Raw genomic sequence first — 18,415 nt, forward strand, 5'->3', positions numbered from 1 at the left:
AAATTAAATTATACGCTTACCAAGTTTTGTATTTTTTTAACTATGTAAAAATTGATTTGTCCTGAATTATATTGCTTGACAATGTGACATATTAAAGCTTACATCTAAAATTATTAAACAAAGGCCGTAATTCAACCAGGGGGGTGTTTCACAAAGATCCTAAGTCGATCTTAACTCTAAGTTGGACTTAACAATTATGGAAAGCCGATAGCATCTTTGAAATTATTTTGTAAAAGCTTTTTTAAGAGGCATAAAATGTTGATTCAAATCATTCATAATTTTCTATTATCAAGGAGAATTCATGTTCTTGATGTGGAATTTATAAGAAGTCTAAAATACTTGAATTTTCGCTTTGAACATATTTTATTTTAAGGCTACAAATGGCTCTCCATAATATTTAAGTCCAACTTAGAGTTAAGTTTGACTTAGGATCTTTGTGAAACACCCCCAGACCACCTTTCATTCTTGAGGCACGAAACCACCAAAAAAAAAATGTATATAATTCAGTGATATAAACTATTATTGTTACATAACTACATCAATATAATTTGTTTGTAATTAAATGTGTTGAGTCTCTTTTTAAAATCTCCTCCATCGCAGTAATATACTTTATCCTATCATGCTTACATATTATGTCTGTATGTATGTAATGTTGTGTGTCACATGTCTTTGCTCATGCTGGTTCCCACTTTGTCATTATATATCTAATGACATGAACTTTAATCACACGGTTATTTTTGTGCTGTTGACTTTGTCATTGAGCGCCGTTGATTTGTGTGCTGGTAATTTGACACTATACACATTCAAAGACACCATAGGACCATTTCTCAAATTGAAGGTAAAAGCTTTCAGTTGAACTCATCATACTGATTTTGTTCCTGCGTTGTTGGTTTTGTCGTCCGAGGTCATTATTCCTATTCACCGAATCACCGTGCTGAAAAGGGGAGTTGCAAAAAAAACCTCCTTCTTATTCTCAAAAGATGGTCGAATTCGTCATACCATCACAATGCAGGCTTATCCGAGTGATCTTGTTCAGACCGGTCAGACTACAATAGGGGCCTTACGTCACGCATCAGTAGTCCTGGACTACTGGATAACGGACTCATTAAGAGCCTGATGCTCGTTTATATGCCCCCTTGATGACGAATGAAACGCGTGAACTTATGAAAATATATGTATATAATAACATGCAATTCTTATGATATATGATTTGAAAAAGAGAAGGGACATTGTAGTATTTTGACAAGTACGTTTTATATTAACGTATCAATTGATCTAGAACGTTTGAATCTTGTTAAACTACCACTTTACACTCTTGGTGAAAGTTTGGCGCTCATTTATGACCAACATGAAGCTACTGTACAGACGCCGGTACCTGCAGGGCTATGGTTAATGCTTATAGTGCCCGATCTGTGTTCATATCACGGACAGAACTGTTTTTTGTGCTCTACTGCGCTCCATTGTTGACTTTCTGCGTAGGTGGGGGTCCTATTGTATGCTAACAATAAAGGAGAGAGAGCGAGAAACACGCCAATATAATATGCATTGTACATGTAGTTAGCAGAGTCTAACTTTCCTTACCGATATAACAGTACAGCACGTTTTTATGCACTTGGAGAAACTGTGCTTCTTTTGGTGCGGCGTCGAACAGCCAAGGTCGTGGGAACGTCGATCAGGACTTGTCACTTCAGATCCAAAAGGCACTTGGCCTAGACCTGTTTTAGACACTTTGCGATGTTAGCTGTACGAATGATCTGCATTTGCGAATACACACGTTGGTAATGTGATATATGCGTCCGGATGAGATTTGTTAACGTTGAATTGGTGTAATAGTGATTGAAGCTTATGCAGTGACATCACGCTTGCAGCATGTCTTTCCTGAAAAAATTCAACAGACAGAAGAGCGTGGACTTGGAGGAGGAGGCGAGGAAAAAAGATGAGAAGGAGAAGGCGTCGGAAATGAGGAGGGCAAAACGTCACAGCGTTCACGTCAGTTCCAGAAGGGACAAGCCAGACGTCGCTGTCGACGCGCAAAGCAAGGATGATTCTATCGTCGAGGACAAGGGAATGCAGAAGAAAAAGGAAGCGGACAGGAAGGAACGGGAGAGGAGAAAATTTAAGGACATGTCGGGCATGGTGATGACAAGCTCGAATGAATACCCTGTCTTCATCGTCCACTATCTCGGGCGGATGCCGGCAGATGCCGAGTTTGGGCGCCAGGCCGTGGAGGACCCCGTTCACCAGCTATGCAAACTCCGTGTGAAGCAGAAACTGCCAAAGACACTTCTGGCGTTTAATGTTGACGGGATGATGTGTCGGGAAGTGACGGGTCCTTTCTTGAAACCTAAGAAGGAAGGATGTACCTTCTTCATCCCGCTGCATCACATCACATACGGGGTTGCGTCTTTGACGCATCCTCAGGTCTTTGCGATTATCAGTAAGATGACGGACGACCCCTCACCAGCCAACCAGGTCCTGGTGCTTCATGCTTATCTGTGCGACAAGGCGGAGGACGCTCAGGGACTGACTTACTGGCAGCTTCAGGCTTACATCGAAGCCTTTGAAGATCTGAAGAGGAAACGGATGCTGAAGCAAAGGAGACAACAGGCTATGGGCAAGCATGGCCCACCTCCATCTTTAGAGGCGGGTACCAGTGGTGGTGCTCCTGCAAGTGATAGTGCTGGCCCTGGCGGTGCTCCTGCTCCCCCAAATGATAGTGGTGGCCCTGGTGGTGCTTCTGCTCCTGCTGATGGTAGTAATGACGGTGTTGGTAGCAGGTCATCAACCAAGAGCAAACACAAAAATCCTCCTACATCCACCACGTCATCATCATCCTCATCGGCATCATCATCTACCAAGGTAACGCCAACCCCAGCTCGGAAAACATCCGACAAGGATGTAGATGAAAGACAGGATATCGTCAATATGTCGCAGAAGCAGGTCCCTGGTAAAATGAAGATCGATGCATGGCCACCATCCAAACGAGGCCCCCCTCCCAAGCTCAGAGGGCCCCCACCAACTCTGGAACCGCTCCAAATTGGTGGCCCTCCTGCAGGGCAGAATGGGAGATCCGCACAGGGTAGGACGGACTCCAAGGACTCAGCGTATGGTGAGGGCGAAGATGAGTTCCCCATCGCCTTCTCGCCGACTTCAGCGTCGGCATCGCAGTCGTCTTCGATGACGGGATCGGTATTCCCCGGAATCGCTCCGAGGAGGCCGAGCGAGTCCGATCCGAACAAGACTGCATCTTTTGAGAGCAGAATCAGTGAGCTGCAGAACCTTGTTACAATGGATGCTGAGAAACTCAAACAGCTCATGATCAATGATTACCCAACACTGTCAAGGTAGGAATACTCATGATATTCACATATTGTATAATTTTTATGTTTGTATATAAACTCCTTGTCCTCCTCCTTTTACTACTTTTCACTACTACTGCTGCTGCTGCTACTATGTACTACTACTTCTACCAATACTTCTACTTCTAATTTATACTACTACGACTACTTCTACTGCACCACCCTCACCTTCACCACTACTAGTACTACTACTACTGCTGCTGCTGCTGCTGATATAACTACTATTACTACCAACGCCACCACTAACTAATAAGGCTATAACCTCTGCTACTACGATTACTTCACTACTACCATACTACTACTACATCTACTTCTACTACTACTACTACTACTACTACAACTTCACAACCACTACTATACTATACTACTACAATAAGTACAACTCCTCCTCCCCTCCTCTTCTTCTTCTCTTCTACCTCTTTCTGCTCCTGCTCCCCTCCCCCTCCTCCTCACTCGTGCCTCCTTCCTACATGTACTTGATAATGATTATAATAGTAATCTCGAAAAAAACGATTTTGATAGCCCCTTGATATGATAGCCATGTTTATATTAATGATGATAAGTCTTAAAGGCTAAGTCCACTCCAAAGATGATTTGCTTTTAACAGATGACTTTTCACAAAACCTTTTATGATCTTTGATGAATTGATACTATTCCTGAATATTGTATATTCATTATCATTGATTTTTATATAAATAGTTCATCAAAATTCACATTTTTCATGATTTAACTAAAAAAATTGCACTTTATTATTGCATCCACACAAACACATATTACTATCAATCTAACTTGGATGCTGGTGTGAAGAAATAAGATTCTTAGGGGGAAATAGGAAATCTATATTATCAATATAAAGAAAACAATTAGTGGATAGTGAGGCAATGACGTCACAGACTCGTGAGTGAGTTGCCGGTATGTCTTTGATTTTCAAAGTTGTTCATGTCATTACAAATTCATAATTTTCTTATTAGTTATTCGATTTTGCTCAAACTTGTTTTGTTGGGTGTGTCTGATTTTTCTCCTTCCATTGAAAGTAAGTTATTTTTGGAGTGGACTCGCCCTTTACCAATAACGATTGAGAAAATAAGAATTCTTAGAGTGATATTACACTGTACTACAGTAGTACCTAACAGAAGTTTCTGTTACATGCTAATTCACCACCACCATTACTACTACAGCTCCAACTTATCATGTTATCCTCTTAAACTGCACCTCTAACCTTTTCCGCTCTTATTTCATTTTCTCTTGTAAGAGCTACATGTATGCATACAAAAAGTATTTTTAGTGCAATTTATATTATAACAAAATATTAATTATTATCATGTTGTATTGAAAGAGGTGTAAAGCAGCATCTAATCACATATGATTTTGTGTAGAATACTTTTCCACTTTATGTGTGTGTATGTGTAGGGCCTGTTTTTTGTTGTTGTTTTTTTTCTTCTTCTTTTTTTCAACCTTTTTTTATCTGTTGTTATACGAGTTTTCTTTGGGGCAAAACAAGTTTATGTAATTTCAAATCTTTATTATGTTCATCACATTTTGTTTAATTATTTTGGGGGAGCTATCTCGACAAACTCATTTATTTGGGTTTTTATAACTACCCTTTTCCCATTATTGTTTGATATGTTAATGTACTTATGTAAATTCTAGTGACAGATTTTGCATGTTATTTACAGTACCTTGTTGAAAATGTATGTGTTTTTGAAATGTGATTTTTATGGAAATGAATTGAATTGTAATACCATTGCAATTTACATTGGCATGCTCTTACTATGTCCTTTTCACTTTACCTTACTGCAACTTTATCGTTCTTTAGCTTGCTTCAACAATAACCCACCTTTTTAATGGCCTTCAGAACTAAATTGATTTAGTAGATTCCGAGTAGAAGTAAACAAATTGGCTACATATTTCACTCAGAATAAACGCAACGGTTGGTTGGTTTGGATTAAGTGCAGTGGTACATGGTTGGCAAATCTTGATAAATTTTTTTTCGATATAAGTTTATGCTTCTGTTTGTTACCTTATTATCTCATGCCTTGACGATGGCCCTGTATGATAGTTTGTTTAATGAAGCCTGTACATTTTTTTAATTGAAAATAAAAATGGTTCTGGTCTAGCGCTCATGTCTGTCAGACACATACGTGTAGCTGCCATTTGGCACTCTAGCATTTTAAGGAATTGCCAGGTTCCCATTTACCTAACCTGGGTCGAGTGTGGCAAATGTAGATTAATGTCTTGTCAAAGGAGCTTAGTGCGCGGGCAGGGATTCGAACCCCGTACCCTGTGGTTTACAGTCCGGCGGCTTATCCACTATAGACCACAACACATATAGTAGTTATTCATCAACAACCAAGAACACGTACTTGAGTTACAAACAAGTAGTCTAGGATAACTGTCTACAATATGATGTTTCTCTCTGTCTTCATAGTCTTTGCCTTCAAAGTGGCTCTGATCGAATCCAGGTTCGAAATTAAGTAACACCTTTCGGATGGTGGCATTAATGGTCAGTCGAACCCCGATTCGAAGTTAAGTCACGTCTTTCGGATGGTAACGTTATAGGTCGGTTGAACCCAGATTCGAAATTAAGTCACGTTTTCCAGATGGTGACGTCAAAGGTCGTTCGCAAATAGTCGAATAGTCGAAATAGTCTGAATGATATACACGTCTGTAAAACCCAATTACACACAATAACAAGATTATGAATGAATCTTAAAACCGTATATGTACGTGCGGATACTTCTAAATGAAAACGACCTTGCCCTCTTTTCTCTTTGTTCCTCATATTAGGATCGTCGATATTATATTCCACAGCCACATGTAATTTCTGAAACTATCATAGAATGGGAACGCCCCAAAATAATGCCATATCCGGTTAAAGATATTGTTGAGTTCTGGTCATGCATTGTGAAAGAAAAGGTGCGGAATGGATCAGAACAAGTTGATCATGTAGCATGTAAATATTGGTGTGTAATGCAAGGTTCTGGAGTCATCAAAATCATAATCAATTTGGCCCAGTCTTGGTAAAGTAACAAGCACTGTACACAGAAAGATGTATATGGGACTACTCAAATAGTGTCGGGGCTACTGATTTCCTTATCTTTTGATGCTCATTACTCAGCCAGTATACATTTTCTACCAAAATTGTTTGGCAAATGACAATTGTTTGTAATCTTGAATATTCAGTGTAAGTTTCGTTTGATTATGTTAGAATTCATTATCTTTTTTTACCAGAACTCAAGTTTATCTTTAACTTGCAGAAACTTCTTTGATATAAAGGAATTCGGGCGGAGCTCGAAAGCAAATACTCGAAGACGTCATACATTGTATTCTTTCGCATGCCGATTGGTCTCGCATACAATAAAGTCTGCAAACTTGAATGGGCCTACGTTTGATATTCCAGATTGTTAAAACGAGAAAGGAAAATTAACCATTGATAAAAAGAAAGAATTTTGTCTAATAATAATAATAGTAAGTTGGCACCATTCTGCGTCACTTTCCCACCACACCCTATACACCCTATGTCCTCTCTCATGGCACCACACCTTTTATCGTGAATGTTCGAACATTAAAAGCACCGTGGCACTCAGGGTATCTTCGAAGTGAACAAGTGAGCATGTCCCCTCCCCCCCCCCCCCCCCCCCACTCACGACTGAAAGGAAGTAGAGGGGGTAGAGAGGAAAAGGTGAGGGGTGCCATTGCTCCTTAATGGCTCGACCTTTGCTCCACCAACGATAGGAGCATAATGTTACCAATGTTGTATAGCAGCGAGACCAGTCTACATAGATCTCGAGTTTTAATGTATTGAACTTTGACCCAGGCTCACAATGTTGCCGACGATGTAAAGCAGCGAGCCCAGTACATTCCTCGGATCTGGGTGTCTCGGGTTTGGTGTTGACTACGAGACATAATGCAGATTGAATGTTCAAGTTCAAATTTTTATTTCCAGATCTGATTTTAAAAAAACACAAGTACAATTTATATGCATATATACAATAATAAATGTTAAAATGAAACATCTTCAATTGAAATCATAATGTGATGGGGAAGAGAGAGGCCATTGGCCTATAAAGGTTATTCCTAAAGATAATAACATTTACATAAAAAAGTTTCTTAAATATCTTAAAACAAGATAAAAATACAAAGATTAAAATGACGCAAACATCAACATATAGAAATAAACCAGACAAATACATCCAAACAAATCAAGAAAGACATTTATGTAAAAAAAATTCTAGTTACACATATTCATTTACAAGATAATGCTTAAGCTTTCTTTTGAAAATTGACACTGTTGGGCATTGAAGTTCAAAAGTAATCAAAAGTTTCATACTGTCATGACTGTTCTTGGTCTGGGGACCCTTCGATCTCGACTACGACACTGGTAACATGCAATGGGGACTTGATATTTATTGGGAGTCGACGGTACCCAAATAAAACATACCCCATACAATGGGACCATAATTCAAATGATAGCAAAGACTTTCGAAAAATCTACCCAAGGAAGTTTCAAAAGCCTTTGCAGTCACCTTTTAGTTTGTGCTAACATCACAATGACGTATTAGGTCATTCCAACATAATTTGCATTGGATATATATTGACATTCCAGATTGTATGAAGTCTCTGCGATCTATTGCCAGCTATATACAGGACGAAATCATAATTATATTACAGGCGCAATAAATACGTAATAAAACGTATTTATTCAATGTTAAAAGTGTACACTCATGAACTCAGCGTCCAACACTACATGTACTTCCTTGCTTCTAAGTGAATTTTCTAATTGGTATGACTTTTTCTTGTAACCCTATCTTTTCTATTTGAAGTGCATAGGGACATGACATCCTGTAATGTGTTATGCGCTATAAAAGAACTGAGTATTATTATTATTACAGGCCATCGACCAATTGATTTCAACTATATCGTTATGTGTTGCTTAATATCAAGTAAAGGCATTGTATTGTTATTCACTGTAGTGATTGTGTTCCTACGTTACAATGATTACAATCTATATCCTTGTCTTGAATATTGATTATCTAAATTTACCATTGTGTGTGTCATTCTCGTATTTTAATGGCAATATCGTTTTATATAAAATAATTTAAATAATATTTAGCTTTTATATAGCGCTTGATACAATGTCTCTAAGCACTTTACAAATATACTATTACCCCGGTCATTGGATTCAATACTTTCCCGCATACACTGTGTGCACAATCTCCACTCCCTGTGGAGCATTCCAGCCAGGCATTACTTGACGCTCAAAGACTGGTTGACCAACAATGACGGTCGCATCCTACCTCTATTGTAAATGAAAGCTCGTATATTCTGTTTCGATCCACAACGATGTAAACGATCATAATTATGCTTTACAACAGAGTTAACGCCCCTGTGGCTCAGAATAGACGCTGAAACGGAAATGGTTTTGGTTTTTGTTCGGCATTTTATTTCAGTGTTAACCCTTTGTCAGTGGTTTAATGAACGTGAGGCCGAATGACTGCCTTTTATCACGTCTAATCATTTCCTTTTATCCAAATAGCCATAACCACCTTTCAAAACTTTTACACTATGAATAAAGATATTCACTCTTACTCTATGTAGAATTGCTACGTGCAGCAATACGCAAGAAGCATAGGAATTATAAAAAGAAAGGTATAAGAGAAATGACCTTCTGTAGACCAACATTAACAACAACATCAACAATATCCATCTAGTACAAATAATTTCCTTTTATCCAAATAGCCATAACCACCTTTCAAAACTTTTACACTATGAATAAAGCTATTCACTCTTACCCTACCTGCAATTCCTCAAATTTTCATCTAATAAACCCGAAATTACTTATTGCCCATAGATCCATAAGACACCATGATCCTGACCTATGGAACTCTCTCCCAGAATCTATTAATTCATGTTGCTCCCTCTACTCATTTAAGGCCAAAGTTAAAACGATGTTATTATCAGAATACTCAAGGTAGAATTAATTTATGTTTCATTGCCAGTAAAATATTTATTGTATTTCATATTATTGTTATCGAAACTGTAAACTTTCATGAATGCAGAAGAAAATCAAATGTCTCCTGAAATTCAGTAATGGTTTTCACTTAGCCAAAATGACCTTGTTTTGGTGTGTGACATTTCCATGCCGCGCACCTTTTTTTGAGAAGAATGTTGTATTAGCAAATGTTTGACGTCATTACTCTGTATTTTTCATTACCAAATTCCAATGCATTTTAAATGATTTGTTCAGTCACGTCTGCCTATATAAACAGATACAATATGAAGTCAGCGGGGTTTATAGACCGGGCATAATAATGCACAGTTCAAACAAGCTCATTTTCTCACGCAAACAACCATCATGTACTGTAGAATCATGCAGCGAATCGGCAAAACCATATTCAGTTCACGTTTTACAAACATAATTTAATCTTTTACAACGGAGCTGATTTTATGCAAAGATGCACTTGGATGAAAATATCATTGTCTACATTTTTTGTAGCGCAGAAAAAAGTAACTAAGATTGAATTGGGGGAAAATATAGGAGTGGCATTAAGTATTTGTTCAATGGTTAAAGGGTTTATCTCCGGGGGGGGGGGGGGTCACTCTCAGACACAAGTGCTACCCACCCGTGTCCATCAACCTCTGAAATGGACCCTAATGGCGTATCGCACCTTTTCTGAAGTGACCCTAAAGGCGTAAGTGTCGCACATGGGTCAAAACCTGTGAACCTGAAAAGGTACCTTTTTCGGTTTTTGTGCGATTAGTGCTTGAAATACACCCCCTTTTTAAGGAAAACGTCGACGACGCCGTATATAGCTGAAAACCATTTCGAAGCTTTTTTAGACGCGGGTGCGTATATAGCCAGTCATGTTAGGAGTGAACCCCCCCCCCCCCCCGATTAATCTTGAAATGTCAGTTCATTTGTCATGAGAAGAATAACTTATTTGTGTAACTGGACAAGAAAAAGAAGTGTGTTACCTTTTCGCACGCTATATAATATTCGAGCAAACAAATGGATATATCATTAGTTCAGTGTCGAATGTAAATAAAAGCTTTCTGAGAGGGCACAATATTCTCTATAGGCCATTAGTTAGTATACAGTTTATTCATGTACAATTACATCATATGCTAATTTCCGATTTTGATGAAAGAAATTTAGAAATTTAAAAAGTAAAGTATAGGCATCAAGTTGCTTTATATCTTACGTTTTGTGATAAAAGAGATTTTATCATTTACTAGTGATGTATAGAACTGTGATATCTAACAATCAATGATATAAGTCTATTAATTCCTCTTGCCCCTCTTTCGACGTATTGAGATTCTGTCCCCATTTAGTTTAATTATAAAAGTCGTATCAAGACTTATATAGTTGCTGTCCTGATAACAGTTTTTTTTCCCCATTCTACTTTTATTTATGGACAATATACTGCGCAACGATGATTCTCTCCCTCAAAACAACCACGGTAACCTTGTATCATATCTGAACTTAAATTACTATTGGAATCATGTTTGTCTAAATTCCACTTGGCGTTATTCGACGTATTAAGATTCTTTTCCCATTTAGTTTACCTGTAAAAGTCGTTGTCTAGTTGCTGTCTCTATAACAGCTTTGTCCATACTTTATGGACAATAGACTGTGCCATTATGATTCTCTCCCTCAAAACAACCACAGTAGCCTTGTATCATATCTGAACTTGTATTATTATTGGAATCATTTTTGTCTAGCTGGTCGACCAGAATGCGAGGCAAATACCACAGTCGCCCCCACGAGACCAACACCAGACTGACTACAGACCGAAAAAGAGAATGGCGTGACCCCCACTGAATTTTTTTTTTTTTTTAAATCGGTCGGTTTGCCGTTGGTTTTTGCGGTCGGACTGGTGTCACAGATCATCTATTCGGACAAAAAGAAAAGACTTGTTTGAAAACAGGATCTGATAGACTATTCTTGTAAATGATATTTAAATTGTACAGTTTTAGTAACTGCAATAGCGGATCCGGGATAAACATGGGGGCACAGATGAGTTTCTTTGACCAAACAAAAACATATCATTTTCAGGTATCCTTTTGGGGGCTTAACTGCTTCTAGTCCAGGAATCAGGGGCACATTGGGGATCACATTTGTATTATTTACTACATGTGCCGACAGTATCGACTCGAAACCAAATGGGAAAAATCGTTATATGATTAAAATTCTATGTAGAATTGCTACGTACAGCGATACGTAATAAGTAATAGGAATTATAAAAGAAAGGAGTGAAGTTACTTTCTGTAGACCAACGTTAACAACAACATGAGAAATTTCCATCTGGGGCCGTTTTTTCGAAACCCTCATGAGCCAAAGTAGTCTTGGACACCCCCCCCCCCCCCTAAATAAAAAAGTTTTAAATTACTACGTTTTACAGTGAGGTGCCTATACCATAAGTCCTCGAACTTAGATTTATGAGCAATATGAGCCCCTTTAATCCTGCTTTAAGTACCATTTGCTTAAGAATGGGAAGCATTCGGTTTGTTTAAACTGTACTATGAATATATCTCCCTATTCTGTAGTGCTTGGCAGTTGTATTTATCTAGCTCTTGATATTTCGGCAGATTTTAGTCATGGTTTTCCACGCTACACTCACTAATTCGTGATCACATTGCCCCTTTTAGTATGGATTTTTTTTAGTATAGAGACCCTATTAGAGACGTGTTATTCACATGAATATGTGGAGGGGGGGGGGATTCCATGTCGTTCTTCATTTAGTGATTAGGCTTAAAGGTATAGACCAGTTTCGGTCATGCGATTGCATTGTGGAAGAAACGGTGTGGAATTGATCAGAAAAGGTTGATCATCTAGCATATAAGTATTGGTGTGTACTGCAAGGTTCTGGAATCATCAAAATGATAAGAAATTTGGCCCAGTCTCGGTAAAGTTACCAGCACTTTTCAGAGAAAAATGTATATGCAGGACTACGCGATATCTATCCAGTTCGGACAGATATATATAATAATATATCAATTATAGTAGGCGGTTTCCCGGAAAATTTTGTATCATCACGTATTACTATTAGTCGAAACATATTATTTCACATGATTGGTAATAAGAGCTTCCATTTCGTTTTTCGAGAGGGGGCGTTTCCATTTTCCAAAACTGGTCTATACCTTTAAAAGAAGGTGGGGTGGTATCAGCAGCTCCCTCTCTGTCGAATAAATTATCCTTTTCTTTTCAAAGAGTCAATAACCTTTAAACCTTCCAAGCCGTACGCAAGACTCACCTGTAATGCTTGCTGGTTACAATAATTAAAGTTTTCCTTCTTAGATTTAAGCTTGTAGTTAATTGACTACTAATATTTATATTGGTTTACTTACATGACTAAGGGGCTTATGAATTAAATGTATTTGTGGGCACCTTGAGCATCTCTTAAGATGGAAATCTGTGATGTTTAAAATTATATGAAATAAAAACAATTTATATAAAATGAAAAAATAGGAGAACTGTAACAAGCCTGTGATGGCTTTGTAAGACAAAGTTCACTTTAAGATATACAGTTAACTTTTATGGAGCATAGATTATACATCACAAGGATATTATCAAATACAGCACTGAAATTGAATTATTGTGGAAAAGAGGGATATAGTATTAAACTATTCTATAAACGTATGACGATTTTTCCCTTGACCATGTGAAGTTAGATTTTTTTAAATATATTTTTTTTTAAATTGTGCTTTAATAGTGATATGGTCCTTTTGCAATGTAGCTAATATAGACAGATAATAATTGATGTGACCCCTTTTTATATATCAATGCAAAGATCGTTGCTAATTTTTCTTTTTACGTTTTCCATTTCCATTTCTTTTTATAGAAAAATCCTCTACAAGATGGCCATCGATCAAAATGGCGTCGTTACAAGGAAGGAAACCCCAGAAGACGACCAGGGGCCGACATCGACAAAGACGGTCGCTGCTCCCGACGACAGCATTGTATAACAGCAGCGGGACGACGACATCGACTTGACTATTCTTGCCAGCGAATAAGTGTATATTGACGATAGAGTGAGTGGTGATCATTGCCGTCATCGACAACGCTTTCATCATCTTCGTCGTGGTTGTTGTCATCGACACGACATTCTAGTCCTACGTCAATGTTATTGATGTCCATTTTTGGTGTTTGTGAGCTTCAATATCATCATCTTATTAACTGTCATCATCTTATTAACTGTCATCGCGTTTACTTAAACATCTATTTGCCGAAGTTTGTATGTGTGAGTAATACTTCGGACACATCGCCAAACCGACTCCAAACCATTGAGATATATGCAATTTTTTATTATTTCTCTTTGCTCCAAAGCGACCAATTTTGGGCCATTAGGGGTAACGGATTCCACGCTCGGACTGATATCGGTCTCGTTGATGAAACTGGAGTATAACTACAGTAGCTCCTCACTTTGAAAAGAAACGCAGAACGCAAAGAATTCATTTACATTTTGTGTTGTTCTTGTTTTACGAAGGAAGGGGGATGGTAATCTCCTTCAATGAACAAGTTACGAGACTGACAGCCCGCGAGACCGGCATTCTATAAGAGGCCTGCAGGCCACGTGATCGACAGCCTACGAGACCGATAGCACACGAGACCGATAGCACACGAGACAAAGAGCTCCGAGAGGTCCATGCAAGAAATTTTAGGGGAGATAAATTGCGTTCATGAACATTGGAAAAACCAATGGATTACGTAAGGAAATATATATAGAGAGAGAAGGGGGTAGATAGAGGAAAACAAAGAAAGGCCTATATAATTACAATAAGAAATTGCATATGATACTTAAAGATAGAAAATCAAAGAAATAAACGAGAAAATAAAGAATAAGATAGTCGCTGAATACGTAGAAGGCTCACAAGAATATTATTAGTCTCGCAGGCCTTTGGTCTCGTGAGAGCCGCACATGTAGGTCTATACAGTAGTGCTTCCATTATAATTATAATGGTTAATGTGAATATTGAAATAACCTATATCGCTGTCTATAAAATTGCATTGTTAATATTTTTCATCAAAATGATCAAAATTTATTATGTAGATTTTGTCTTCATCTTGTTTCTTTATATTTTGTTTAAAGTGTATTTTGATACGAATTTTTGCATAATTTCGAAATGTTCAAAGGTATGAAAATTATTGAATTATATTGTATAGCCATATCGTTGCGAAGATTCATTTTCTCACTCTGTTACATACTACGAAATTTAAAACTGATCCCTAGACTGTTGTTAATATATAATGTTTATATTAGTTCTTTTTCGTTGATGGTAATAATTCTTGTCATAAGGAGAATTGTATACCTCCGTATAGAAACTAGAGCGTAGAAGGCATGAATATTTCTTCCTGTATTTTTCTCTCTTTACATTGGTGTCTACAAAATGCAATTAGGCTGAATTACTTGTTTGTTTTGTAATGTCTTTGAAATATAAAGTTAACTGTCGGGGTAAACTGGCATACGTGCACGTACCTCTTATAGCTAAATGACAATCCATTGTACCTTATATTATATACTCATTCAAAGGCTGAAGTTTGTATGCAAGCGAGTGATTATTGTTGTACACGGTGCGTCAATTTCGATTGCGTCATTACATGCGCTAATAATAGAGCGCTAATATAGCATGCGCCAATAAGTCAACGCAATATTACACTTTTCATTTTGCATTCAGTGCTTGTAAGATATCTCTCTCAAAGGCGCGTCAAAAAACGCGCCAGTTGCTGACGCAGCAGTACGACAGCAAAATGAGACCTCGTATGCAACGGGTCTTAAAGGTATAGACCAGTTTTGGAAACACCCCCCCCCCCCCTCTCAAAAAATGAAATGGAAGCTCTTATTACCAATCATGTGAAAGATATGTTTGGACTAAAACGTGATGATACAAATTTTGCCGGAAACCGCCTATTAATTGATATATTTGGTAAATTATCATATTGATCCGGCCTGGATATATCACGAATGCACTTCAACATTGAGCATTTGGGCATATATTCTGCTTTTTTGCGAATTTAGGTTGAAGTATTGCCATCTGAAGGCAATATTTAAACAATAGTGAATGGATATTTTGCACCCAAAACCCTTGAACCGCAATTTTACCACTACCGGTCTATATCTTTATACAATATGTGGAATGCTTATAATTATGAAGACGCTGTAGTATAATGCGCGTCTACCGTATCCCTCTAATTGTTTATAAAATGATTAGCGGCTAGAGAAAAATAATGTATTAGCAAAATGAAAAAGAAAGAAAAAAATATACCTAAAAATGAAGTGTCACTTTGTACATGTTATAAGCAATGAAAATACTGCAATACGTTGATCTTGCTGATGTTCGTAACAATGATAGACTTTTACAATCTTGATGTGCACTTAAATTCAACATGCTAAGTCATTCACAAAGATGTTATGAATATACAGTTTGGTAAACAGGTAAACAGATTGATTTTCAGTCGATGAAATGATTTTCATCGTTTTTTCTGATATAAGATATATTCTTTTGACAATTTTCGGATGTGCTTGTAAAGGATAAATCAGCGCAGGGACTGTGGATCACAGGGTTCGGGGTTCAAATCCCTGCCTTAGTACTAACTTCATCTGGCAAAATATTAACATTTTCCATTCTCGACCCAGGCGGGCGTTTAGGAAGAGACTCCTCAAAATGCAGTTTTGTACTCTTTTTTTTTTTGTAAGGGTAGCCAGGCTGAAGCAATATTCTTGCACGATACAAATAACGTGCCTTTTATCATTATTATTATATCTAAATGCTTTTTGAACGTCATATGAAATTGAAGGATATGACTCTTAATGTTTTATGTTATTTTTGTGTAAGTCTCAAAATATTATTATAACTATTATTATAATTTATTTGGCAAAGACAAAGAAAAATCAGTGAATACAAAACAAGAGTGCATTTTGAAAAGAGTCACATGGATGCCGGGAAAAGAAAAAGATTAACTTAATGACTATAACCCGAAGGTCTTCTTTTCCAATCCATGTGACTTTACAGAAATGATAAGAATAAACTGGTGAGGTATAACAATTTATGAATCACAACAATAATCATCATCAAATATCATGTTCGGTTTAAAACAATTTGAACTATAGATCATAATACATATGAGTAAAGCCAAAGCAAGTTTTTGCAGTTTTCGTAATGCACCCTTTAATTTTATTACCTATCCCAGAGAAATTTACTGAGATTGACAAAAGGCTATAACGCGATTATGCACATGATTTTTCTACATGTTACTCAATATGAATGTTCTATGCAAGAAACACGGGGTTAGTACATAAACATTATACAAGTACATTATATTGAGTTATTATTATGTCTATTGTACTTTGGATAAACATTTTCATAACAGTATGATAACTTAAGCCTTCCAATGTATGTTATAATATTCCTACATGATGTCAAACATTTCCAATAACGTTTGCATACGAATATTTCCTTCATCATTCTCCTTTAATTTCCTACCCGAGAGTAAATGAGTAAAGAGTAAATATCCATATTTTTCTTATATTTTATATGAAATTAAATATTTTTATAATAACAATTCTTTCGGTCAAATGCATGATCAGAATCAATATATTTTGCGTCATTATACATTTCAGTTTTTAAGTTGAAATAAGTGTTTAGTAACAGTTTACTGAAAAGCTGTATAATGATAATATTTTGGTACTTAACATACATTATTAAAAAGTAACTATATCGTAATTCATCCATGTGTTATGGTATTTTTGTTTGGGTATAGCGAGGAATGTATTGTCAATGATTATCGTCTACAGCGATGTGAGATATACTTGTTAATTTCTTTTTCTTAAGAAGGAGGTCTAACCAACTTGCATTTGAATTGAGAATGATATCAAACAAATATTATAATAGGCTTGTAAGTATTTGTTCATGATACCGCCAGTTCCAATGCAAGCCTCGTGAAATAGTGGTTCATTTACTTTACCCCCAATCCAAGGATTGAAGATTCGAATCCAACTTTTGGCCCGGGCCTTTCTGGGGGGGGGGGGGGTGTTTCACAAAGATCCTAAGTTGAACTTATTGCTAAGTTGGACTTAACATTAAAATATGGAAAGCCGTTGGTATCTTTGAAAACAAATTATAAAAGTTATTTTAAAAGGCATAAAATATTGTCAATGACTTAATGTGTTCCCTAATATTTTGAAGCGCCTTGAGCATTTAATTTAAATGGATAATGGCGCTATATAAATCTCATGATTATTATTATTATTAATAAGGAATTTATGAAAAGTCTAAAATAATTGAATTTTTGCCTTTGAATATGTTTATTTTAAGGCTACAAATTGCATTCCATAATGTTTAAGTCCAACTTGGAGTTAAGTTTTGTGAAACACCCCCTGTTTATGTATTACCGGTAATGCAACAAAAATAAAAACGACAACAATACAGGGTATATAAACTGACTTGTTGAATGATTAACTGATTAATTGAACATTTAATTTGGGGTTATTAGAATGATTTATTGTTTATAATTGCATTAGTAGATGATTGGTTGATTGATTGATTGATAGAAAGATAGATTAAATTGATTAGTCTGGTAGACTGGCTGATTGATTGATGAATATTGGTTAATATAGGTTGATTTTTTTTCCTCTTATCCTCAAGCGAGGTTTTTATTTCCGTAATTTCGATACATATTTACATTAATAACTCAATGATTGAGTGAAACATAACAAAGGCTAAATATTAAAGTATATTCAACAATGCTTCCAGCTTAGTATTATTTTCTTTGATAAAACATTCATATCTTAAAAATAATCTTAGCAATGACTTGAATTCAATAAACAAAGTATGTGGGTAATAAACAGAACCATTAACAATCTTCTTAACGTAACCTTTATAAATTGCACATTGCGCATAATTTAAAATAATATTCAGAAGTGAATATTTCATATTTCCAATGCCATTACCTACAACTAATATCTATTGACAAAAGAAAAGAAAATATAGGTTAATTGCTAAAATGATTGATTATAACACAGTTATATAGGTCACGATACTGTGGCATAATAATTGTT

General features: G+C 36.6%; 1 protein-coding gene across 1 annotated transcript; it reads left to right on the plus strand.

Annotated features, from left to right (window-relative positions):
* Window positions 1–1,506: 1,506 nt before the first annotated feature.
* Window positions 1,507–15,171, plus strand: LOC115918839. The gene is made up of 2 exons (XM_030992220.1): window positions 1,507–3,344; window positions 13,202–15,171. The coding sequence occupies exons 1-2, from the start codon at window positions 1,870–1,872 to the stop codon at window positions 13,323–13,325; spliced, it is 1,599 nt and encodes a 532-aa protein (XP_030848080.1). The 5' UTR covers window positions 1,507–1,869; the 3' UTR covers window positions 13,326–15,171.
* The last annotated feature ends 3,244 nt before the right edge of the window (window positions 15,172–18,415 follow it).

The sequence above is a fragment of the Strongylocentrotus purpuratus genome, unplaced genomic scaffold (genome assembly GCF_000002235.5).
Source record: "Strongylocentrotus purpuratus isolate Spur 01 unplaced genomic scaffold, Spur_5.0 spur5_scaffold_2, whole genome shotgun sequence".
NCBI classification, from domain to species: domain Eukaryota; kingdom Metazoa; phylum Echinodermata; class Echinoidea; order Camarodonta; family Strongylocentrotidae; genus Strongylocentrotus; species Strongylocentrotus purpuratus.

What these genes read in the sequence shown, in the direction of transcription:
- LOC115918839 (XM_030992220.1), top strand. Translation starts at nt 1,870, where the DNA reads ATGTCTTTCCTGAAAAAATTCAACAGACAGAAGAGCGTGGACTTGGAG. An exon ending in GATTACCCAACACTGTCAAG is followed by an intron (nt 3,345 to 13,201) that starts GTAGGAATACTC and finishes TTCTTTTTATAG; the next exon opens with AAAAATCCTCTACAAGATGG.